General features: G+C 30.5%; 2 protein-coding genes across 4 annotated transcripts; one reads left to right on the forward strand and one right to left on the reverse strand.

Moving 5' to 3' along the window:
- The first annotated feature begins 226 nt into the window (after window positions 1–226).
- Window positions 227–2,581, forward strand: LOC144998944 (60S ribosomal L18a-like protein). Of its 3 annotated transcripts, XM_078958674.1 has the most exons (6): window positions 227–491; window positions 986–1,058; window positions 1,399–1,515; window positions 1,698–1,824; window positions 2,033–2,150; window positions 2,282–2,581. In XM_078958674.1, the coding sequence occupies exons 2-6, from the start codon at window positions 1,049–1,051 to the stop codon at window positions 2,342–2,344; spliced, it is 435 nt and encodes a 144-aa protein (XP_078814800.1). In that variant the 5' UTR covers window positions 227–491; window positions 986–1,048; the 3' UTR covers window positions 2,345–2,581. The 3 variants fall into 3 exon arrangements, with proteins under 3 accessions (XP_078814800.1, XP_078814801.1, XP_078814803.1); XM_078958675.1 differs by lacking the exon at window positions 1,399–1,515 and having other exon boundaries at window positions 1,675–1,824; XM_078958677.1 differs by lacking the exon at window positions 1,399–1,515 and having other exon boundaries at window positions 228–491.
- A 1,820-nt stretch (window positions 2,582–4,401) lies between these two features.
- LOC145045549 (zinc ion binding protein) lies at window positions 4,402–6,022 on the reverse strand. The gene is made up of 6 exons (XM_078993871.1): window positions 5,862–6,022; window positions 5,677–5,751; window positions 5,391–5,521; window positions 4,957–5,308; window positions 4,747–4,860; window positions 4,402–4,664 (listed from the first exon to the last, which is right to left on the reverse strand). The coding sequence occupies exons 1-6, from the start codon at window positions 5,946–5,948 to the stop codon at window positions 4,602–4,604; spliced, it is 822 nt and encodes a 273-aa protein (XP_078849997.1). The 5' UTR covers window positions 5,949–6,022; the 3' UTR covers window positions 4,402–4,601.
- Between the last annotated feature and the right edge of the window lie 3,792 nt (window positions 6,023–9,814).

A 9,814-nucleotide genomic window follows, 5' to 3' on the forward strand; every position in this document is an offset into this window, starting at 1 on the left:
ATAACTGTAGTTTTCACGTGTTATAATAACACTAGTCAGTAATAATATAATTAAGTTACGAACCAATCTTAAGTTTTGGCTATTATTTTGAAGAATAATTTAATAAGTCTAACTGTTTTTTATTTTTATTTTCTCTTTTTCTCAATTATTTTGTTGATTATCCGTATATTAAAGTTAGTCACTTTCTTTTTGAAAAGTCGCATTAAGTGTCTTTTAAGTTGTTCCTTTATTTTGTTCATTTTAGTGTAACCGACAATCACCGAGAGAGATATAGAGAGAGGGTCTGAGGGAGAGAGTCAATTGAGCTCTGCTCCTGTTGTTCTTGATTAATTCTAACAGTTAAAAACCCTTTTCGATTTTTGTTGCTCGTCAATAAATCTTTTGCTTCTGGAAATTTCCAATTCCTTAATCTCTCTCCGATTATCAAACGAATATTACTCCTAATTTCTGATCCGGAATCGCGCTTTAATACAATCACGTATCATTATTAGGTAAGCTTTTATATTGATTGTACCCTATGGAATGTGGTTTCTATTTTCACGTTTGCTATGTGGGTGTATTTGATTTTGATTTGGTCTATTGAGTGGTGTTTATGATCATGGTTTTCGATATCTGTGATTTCTTCATAACTTTTTAGTTTTATGTGAATTTTGAACTTAGAATTCAAGGGCATTTAAACTAACTAGGATTCACATCTGTATTTTAGGCTTCACTAATTATAAATTAACAAAGAGCAGAACAAAAAGGTAAGAAATTCAGGAACTATTTTTAGGGTTTGTAAACTAATCATCAATTTTATAGCAAATCGACCGGATTTAGTTGGGGATTTTGTTTGAACTTGATGGTGTATGATCCGATACCTCAAGGATTGAAGGATTTAAACGGCTGATTTTCCAGCATATTGCTGTACATATATTTATTAGATATAACAAACTTTTATTATATTGTATCCAATTTGATGTAGACTATCGAACATATGAAACAGGGTTACTTCAAGAAGAGGTTGCAAGTAGCTGGTGAGCAGCCTACTCACTTTAAACCAGTGGAAATGGATCAAAGTAATTGACTTCAACTTTTTCTCACATCCTTTTGTATTTGTCAAAACTTTCCCCTTTTAGTTTGCTTTCAATGTCTTCTCTATGTCTTGCTTTAAAGTTATCTTAGTTATCGCTTTCATTTAGGGTAAAGAAAAATTAGGAGGTGTTTGGACCTTTATTATGTTTATTCAAAAGTTATCATGTGATATCGAACAATTATAACCAAGATAAACAAACTAAAACAACCGAGGTACAAAGACGATGTAAGGATGCTATGTTAGCCCTAAAAAGGTTATATAATATCCCAATTTATATTCATCTCATACTAATGAATATAAATTGGGACTTTCTGATTTCACAGATGCTGCAATGGAGGAAGGGAAGGTTTTGAAAAATGGTATTGAATTGGTCAAATCAGTTTCGGATAAGCATCTTGATCTTTTGAGGCCATCTTCACGATATTTTTCAATGTTTAAAGGTAGTAGATAGTAATACCCAACAATAGAAAAATTACCACATAATGAAAACGAGAAACATGAAATGACCAAAACGACCCTATTGATGTGCTTTACGTGTTTGTAATTGTGTGCATTGAGATGTATATAAGAAAATTATGGGAGTGGTTATACTTATGTAGGAGACACATGTTGATGATGGCAGGGCATATTTCAAATAATAATGATCGTGAGAAAGGAAAGTATGCACTTATTAAGGATTCTGATGATTTTCAACAAGGCCTTTATGATAAACCTCTTCCTTGTTTTGGATGTGGAATCGGATGGTTTTCGTAAGTTTTCTTTATTCTCATTATGAATTTGAGTAAATGACCGTTTTACCCTTTTGTTTAGAATTGATGTAGAAGAAGAAATGACTGTTTATTCGAACGAATGACCATTTTACCGTTTTGTTTAGAAACAAGTACCGAGTTAAGTAAAAAAGAAACAACACCTGACACTGACATTCTGACACTGACACTGTTGTTTTTGTGGTTGTAGTTTCTTGATAGGGTTTGCATTTCCTTTGATGTGGTTCTATGCTACATTCCTGTATTTTGGAAATTATTATCGGAAGGATCCTAGGGAACGTGCTGGTCTTGCTGCTTCTGCTATTGCTGTAATCCTCTTTCTCTCTCTTATTGATCGAAAAAAAAAAAAAAAAAATTTAAACTTTATATATTTTATCCTGAAATATGAAAGTAAGTGGAGTATTTATTTATATATATATAATATGGTTTGTGATTACAGGCAATGGGGTGTTCGGTTATATTGTTTATTGTAGTGATGGTGTTGGTGTTTGGTGGAAGATAATGTTTTGCATAAGAGAAAAAGAGAGCATCTTGATACGAATACACAAGTCATGATGAATATGAAAATATTTGAAATTGTGGTTTTTAGTGACACAAATCATGTATACGAATACGAACAAATTGTACAATCTTGAGAAGGGTTTTTGTTTTAGCAAGTGCTTTTGTGCTGTGAAATTTGTACAAAAGTTAATCAAGAACTTTACTCGCATCTTGCATTTGCATGATCCAAGTTTTTTGAGCGTTTGTGTTGGGGTTTTTGTCTTGAAACTTGTATGTGTTTTTTGCATGTTTTGGCTTTTGAGTTGCTCTTTTAGTCTACTGAAAAGTTTTAATTTCATATAGAAGTTAATAATGTTGTGTGGATTAGAAAGTGATGAAGTGTCATCTGATAAATAAGTGCTTAACATTGTATATTTTACGTAAACTGACGAGAATTATTAAAGTGCTATTAAATTCTATAGTAAACAATTTAGTTGAATACAAGACTGTTTGGTATTTTATTTTTAAATAGTCTTTTAGTTTTATCTATTGGCACCATATACAAATAAAAGATATAGCTACTTGTTTGCACCTTCAAGCTAGTTTTCTAAGGTGTTTGTGTTTTAAAAGATATAAGGTCTCCAAAGTTTTATAACATCTTCAACTAAAAATTTATTCATTTCATATAATTCAAAACAACACATTGGGTTGCCCGTATTAAGAAAAGAATTTATCATTCAAACATTTTTCCTTATAAAATTATGAATTGTGAAACATACAATTGTAATGTTTCTTTATGTAATCAATGGAAAATGGAGTTATCATCTTCAATATCGAGATATGCTTAATTTAAAAAAAAAAAAAAAAAAAAAAAAAAAAAAAAAAAAAAACAGTTTATAATTACCAAAAATTATTATATTAATTTGTCTATTATAATGTCAATATAATTTTTTTACATATATAAAACCTCATATATTAAACATACGAAACAAACAAGTGCAATCTAACATTGAAATCTTATTTATTAAAAAAAAATCAATAGTTTTAGAAAAAAAAAAAGGATGCTTTTAATTTGCATAAAATTAATATAAAAAGAAAAAAAATGAAGGATCCTTCATTATATATAAAAGAGTTTAATCATTATTATTGTCTATACAAACATTTTAACGTTTGCGGTCTTCTAAAAAAAATAATCTGCAGGCATAAATGTCTTTCCATCCGCAAAAATTTTCACCATCTAAACTTGATATTGATTGAAATCTTTGCCGGCCAAATACTTCCATCAAGTGTTAGATTAATGAAGTACTAAATTCTTGTCTATAAAATGAGCGGCAAAAAATGATATAAATTTGCTAATCTACTATAATAAATGAAGGTTTTTTTTGCTACATGTCCTCTTCTCATTCATTTGGACACATGATATTTTCTAAAAATTTTAAAATTTATATTTTCCACTTATCATTTTATTGTATTTTTTATTTTATTAAATTAAAATTCCACATTTAATGTGTAAAGTAACATATATGTAAAGGATTTATTAGAAAGAATTTATATATGTAATATATTCAATAAATTAAAGTTTCATTAATTTTAATAATTCAAAATTTTCTCATTTTTCTTATTAATTCAAACTTTACAAATTGTTAAAATTTTATATTTGTTTTTTTTAATTAAACCCATGTAATACATGATCTCACACCTAGTTATCATTATAAAAGAGTCAGTTTTTTGGTCATTAAGAACACAAAAAATATAAAAATAAACTTCGAAAATATTACAATATATGATCTCTAAAGTCTCAATTCCAACAAGTTAAAAAATATGCAATTTCTTTATTTCAAAATGGTTGATTATAAGATATTTCAATTTCTTTATTTCTAAATGGTTGATTATAAGATATTTCAACATGTTTTTTATTTTTTTTATTGATGTATATTTCAATACATCTAAAAAGATCCCCAAAATATTTTTTTGGATACCCCATTCTCACATACCACTTATCAAATTGTTATCAAGAAACATTTGGCACAAAATAATTCTTTTTTTTTTTTTAATCTTGAAAGAGCAAAGCAACCACTATACGAAAATTCGATCAAATAATCATTCAACAATAACAGAAATAGGTTTACACTCTTCCTTTGTTTATAAATACGCCATCTAACAAAATTTTCATCTACAAAAGTTCATCCCAAAACCAAAAAGACCCAATTACCCAACAAGGCATATCAACCTCGACGACTAAATTGCATTTCACCAAGGATTCAATCTGCAAAAATCTCTCAACTTTTAGTAGCCAATTGTACATACTTCCCATTAACAGCAAACTTGGAGCTTGAATTAATCTGTCATAAATTCAATATTCTGTTAAAGACACGACACAATGATTTGAATATAAAAATAAAAGATAAAGTCGTTTGAACTGACCTTATGCTCAAGTGTCTCGACTAGTTCATTCTCATCTACTGTTGATCCAGATTCCTTAAGTGTCTTCAAAACTTGTGTTCTTAGTTTTCTCATCTTCATATTGCCATCAGGATTCTATCACCAAAAAAAAAAAAAAAAAAAAAACTTTTTAAACAAAACCAATGAGATTGAATTCAAAAGTGTTATATGAAAGCAGAGTAGTATACATACAGATTTCAAGACTGAAGTTATTATCTTCTTCCACTTTATTCTCTTCTCACCATCTTCTTTCTTACATTTCACCTTCTTTGGCTCCTCTGATTCCACATTTGCATCATGAATCACTTCACCATTTCCCAATTCACCATTCTTTTCAAAAGCTTCAAGCTTTCTCTTCTTGTTTTCAGGTGTATGTGTTTCCTCAACATTTTCAGATTTACCTTCGTTATTAGGAGTAGGCTGTTCCTCTGTTTCCTTGGGTGGTTGCTTTGATGCATGAAAAGCTCGTGCTTTTGCTCTGTGTTTCTTCCCATCAGCATGTGAAAGCAACGTTTGTTTACTAGTAGCACTCGTGTTACATAGACTGTGTGTTGATTAAAGAACATGTAAGTATACAAGTTGAACTCTTGTTCAAATGAGATTAAGTTAGATTTTGATCAACAAACCTGCAAAACCATGGAGGACGTTCTGATAATCCGACATTTATGTCAACTTCAGGTTTTGGCTTTGAGGCACTATTAGGTTTTCCAGGCGTACCTTGTGTAGGTTTCGTTTGACCCTTTGGACCATATTTCTCCTGAAAGCAAAACAACCATCTCCGATCTCAAATCAGAAAAGTTTCCCTTGTTTGAACAACTCATTTGACAAATTCAGGGAAAGCTTAACAGCTCTAGAGATTAGAGAACAAACAAACACCAAAAAACGAATAGAATTAAGAAATAGAAATCGCACCATTTCTGTGATGCATTGCGTGTGACCTTGAACACTCTGTTGCCCGAACATTTGCCCGCAATCGATGCATGATAGCTACACAAACACAAATACGATCAAACACTAACAGACATACAGAAGAAGAGTAGTTACTCAACATACCAAATTCGGAATCAAAAAGACGAATAAAAAATCAGAAATCGAACCCTGTTAGCGGAGCAAGCTCTGAAGTGATTGGCGAGCTTCGGTTTCTTGAGGTTATCACCACAGTCCTCGCATTGAAACCAAACCATGGCTGCTCTTCGTTAATCGTACAAATTCGATCAAAGAGAGGAGAAGGGAAGGGGGTTAGGGCTCAAATATGAAATTGAATAGGTTTAAGGGGGGCTTTTGGGAATCTTGGTTTTGTTTATGGGTTGTATGGTATATGAAAGCCCATATAGCCATTTTTTTATAAAAAGGCCCAGGGTTGATGGTATAAATCAAAAATCAAAACACATGACTCGTTTTGGTTCAACAATGATATTTTTTTCCCCTTATGATCTATACTTTGTTATCAATAAATTTTTTTATTAACATTGTTTTCTTAAAAAAAATGTTTAAAAATAATATTTTTATTATTATTATAGAGGCTCCATGACCTCAACCCTACATGGAACCCCATCAAAACATTGTTGTTTTTTTTACTTATTAGTTGATAGACAAACAAAAATAGACATTTAGTTAAATCTTCGAAATTTAGGTGTTGTTTGTTTTTTCAAAACAAAAATATATGAAATCTATAGATCACCTCTACAACCCTGTGTAGTAAAAGATGTGGACTAAACGGTTGCAACATGTAATATAAAGTTTGTTTGTTTGTTGACGTCTGCAGACTGCTGCAATAAATTGAAATTAACCATATAATAGTTAAAAATAATTCTAATTGTTAGTAATATACTTCATAATATGATTAAAATAATAAAATGTTATTGAAAAAAAATAAAAAATAAAATATGTTGAATAATATAACTTAAATAAGTTGTGAAGATGTTTGAAGCGGAGGGTTCAGTGTTGCGTTACGCAGCACACGCGCAACCAGTGGCGGAACCAGGAATTTTGATATGGGGGTACAAACATTGTCAATATATATTATATGTAGTTATCTAATATCGGACATTAAAAAACGTGTCATAATCTCTTTAGTTGGGGTACAATAACATGAAAAATGTTTATAAATAATATTTTTTTTATATATAAAATAATTTTTTGGGGGTACGCCTCATTTAGCTCTGTCACTACGCGCAATAATTTTTAAGTCAAAAATCTTTAAAAACAAACAATTGCAAAGATCCAATTGTTGTGCATGTGTTGCGAAAAAAAAAAAATAAAAAAAAATAAAAAAAAAATAAAAAAAAAATTGAGAAGTGATTAAAAAAAACAAGAGCCCTTTAATCATTATAGCATCATAAGTAATAACATCGAATGATAAAGTATCATATAGTGACAAAACCATAGTAATTAATATCTCGAAGACGATCAACCTTGAAGACTGTTTTTTTCTTTTTTAATGCATTGAGACCTTATCACATTGGAAAGAAAGAAAACTTCTAATACATTCGTAACATTTTGTCTTTCCATTCCATCAAAATGGTTCAATTAAGAGTAAAAAGCATTTGGGCTTGGATTGTGAGGTTAGGTTAGCTAAATTGGGCTTCGATTAGATATAAATTAGTTAATATTAATAGTCAAAAATATGGGCTTAAGGTTTTAGGATAATAATAACTTTAATTTAGTAATTACGAAATTAATTATTTATTTTCTAAACATCCAGATGACATATAGTTTTAGCAGTTGTTGTTTAGTTGTTGAATAACCGTCAACTTTGAAGCATATAAATACCTATCTTGATAGAATTTGTTGTTAGAGATTTCATAAACATCAAAAAGCAATGGGTGCAACCATTAAGACCTGATGATTTGAAATCTTGGTTTATTAGGATGTCTTAATGAATAAAGCTGAAAACTTTATCCAGCAAGACTTTAGGAAGGTTCAAATCTAAGATTTGTAACTCGTAGGGTTAAGGGTTAGGAGCTTAATCCGTTAAGTTGTGAGAGACCAGTCCCCACAACATGGTAGTCTGCTTGCCATGACGCGTGGTTGGTGTCACCACGACTGTTTTGTCGTGTAGCTGTCACGGTGTAGCCTATGGGTAGTCACAATGTGGAGATCAGTTGGGGATGATTTTGATCGTTGACTTTTTCACAAAGTTGACCAAAAGTTAACTTGAGTGTTTTATGGTGTAGACTAAGAATGTACTTCTATATTGATGATTATGTGATTCTTAGTACCAATCTTCATTGCCATAGAGTTGTTGTGTTAGTGTGTTATTTGTAAGGTGAGTATTCTCACTATATTACATATGTCATAGTAGGGTGCATGCTAGACTAGTTGAGTCTTATTTGTTGATTGTTGTTATGTGTATTTATTGAGTTGTTGATAACTCCATGACCGCTAATAGTCTGTAGGGTTGCTGATAACCCATAGGATTGGTTATAACCCATAGAACTATTGATAGTCCTCAGGACTGCTGATAGTCATAGAGTTGTTGAAAACCCATAGTTGTTTTTTTATATTGTATTGTATGTGATATTTTGGGGAAATCACTAATCGTCGTACTTACAGTTGTGGGTTTAAATATGTTTTAGATACTTCAAATGATCATGAGAATGCGGAAGTTTGACTGTAGACACTCATCGGCAACTTTTTTGTGATTCTGCATTATTATGATACTCTAATTTTTGGGATGACTGTATTTTGATACTTATGGTTTTTCTTGACTTGGTTTTATGGAAACAATGTTTTTACCTAATTTTAAAAATGAAAAAAATGGTTGTGAAGATGAGACGTTATAAAAAATTAATGTATTAGGTGTCTAAGCCCATAACTATAATTGGTATGTACTTGAATTGATTGTAGCATGGTCCTTTTGGGTTGCCTTCACTTATGTAACTTGATAAGATGACTAGTGGAGAGAAAGTGTGATTTATTGTTTGAAATAATAAATTGGTACTCAAAATGATTTTATTAATATATTATAAGATTAATATATTATTTGGAAATCATATTATTAGTTAGTATTTAATCAGAAATTAATTTAATATCAATTTTAGGATTAAAGGAATTGATTAATAATGGAGGGGCTGTTTTGCAAATCATTGATAGTTGCAGAACTAGGCTATTGGACTCCATAATTAGGAGTGAACGAAATCCTATAGGGAGGCCTTATAGATTTCATCCAAGGCCTCATAAGGAGGAGCTCATGGGCTGATTAAGCCTTAAACAAGAATTAGGGTTTCCTCCAGAAACCTAACAGCCTACAGCTATATAAAGAACCCCACCACATGGAATTTTTGGACCTATGTTTATGACCTTAATGTAGCCGATTTCCTTGTCTCTTCAACTCATCCTCTTGCATTAGGTGTTTATGACTCCATTAGAGGTGCAACACTTAGGGCACTAAGCTTTCAACAGTTAAGGATCTTTAAGGATTGTTCTTGTTATTGCTACATAACAAGTGAGATAATATTATAACCCTAATTTCATTGTGAATTTCGAATCTTGTATGCTGGATCTAGGGTTATTGCTTTGGTATTTAATTTGCATGTTCAGTTAGTGAAAAACTTAGATCCAAAGCAATTAGGGTTGCATTTTCACATAGGAATATAGATATGCTCAAAACCTAAAAGTGGTATCAGAGCCTAGGATGTTTTTCAATTGAATTGATGCAAGATTGAACTGTCCAAAGAACAAGAAAACGATTTTTTGTTGTCTGAAGCATGAACTCGACGAGTTCAAGTTTGAACTCGACGAGTTCCTTGCCCAACTCGACGAGTTGACTCGTTAGTTATCTAAAATTTTGATTTTCAGATTTAATCTTGATTAGGATAATTGTCATAATTCGTTTTTAAAGCCTAAAATCGAATTTTTGAAAGATAAGATGATATCCTAATCAAAATTAAAAGATTTGGTTTAATTTGGATAATAATAATAATATTTTGATTTTAGATTTAACCTAGTATTTTGAAAAGTTTTAAAATACACTCTTTTAGTTTTATAATTTAAATTTGAAATTAAAAGTTTATTTTGGAAATTTAAATGGAAAAATCTAGAAGATACC

This window comes from Lactuca saligna, chromosome 5, assembly GCF_052625555.1.
Source record: "Lactuca saligna cultivar CGN05327 chromosome 5, ASM5262555v1, whole genome shotgun sequence".
NCBI lineage: Eukaryota > Viridiplantae > Streptophyta > Magnoliopsida > Asterales > Asteraceae > Lactuca > Lactuca saligna.

Excerpts from the sequence above, each read along its gene's own strand:
- LOC145045549 (XM_078993871.1), bottom strand. The coding sequence starts at position 5,948 with ATGGTTTGGTTTCAATGCGAGGACTGTGGTGATAACCTCAAGAAACCG. Across the intron at positions 5,522-5,676 it reads CGCAATGCATCACAGAAATG|GAGAAATATGGTCCAAAGGG; the intron begins GTGCGATTTCTA and ends TTTTGCTTTCAG. Across the intron at positions 5,309-5,390 it reads CGTCCTCCATGGTTTTGCAG|TCTATGTAACACGAGTGCTA; the intron begins GTTTGTTGATCA and ends ATCAACACACAG.
- LOC144998944 (XM_078958674.1), top strand. Across the intron at positions 1,516-1,697 it reads ATATTTTTCAATGTTTAAAG|GGCATATTTCAAATAATAAT; the intron begins GTAGTAGATAGT and ends TGATGATGGCAG. Across the intron at positions 1,825-2,032 it reads TGTGGAATCGGATGGTTTTC|TTTCTTGATAGGGTTTGCAT; the intron begins GTAAGTTTTCTT and ends TTGTGGTTGTAG.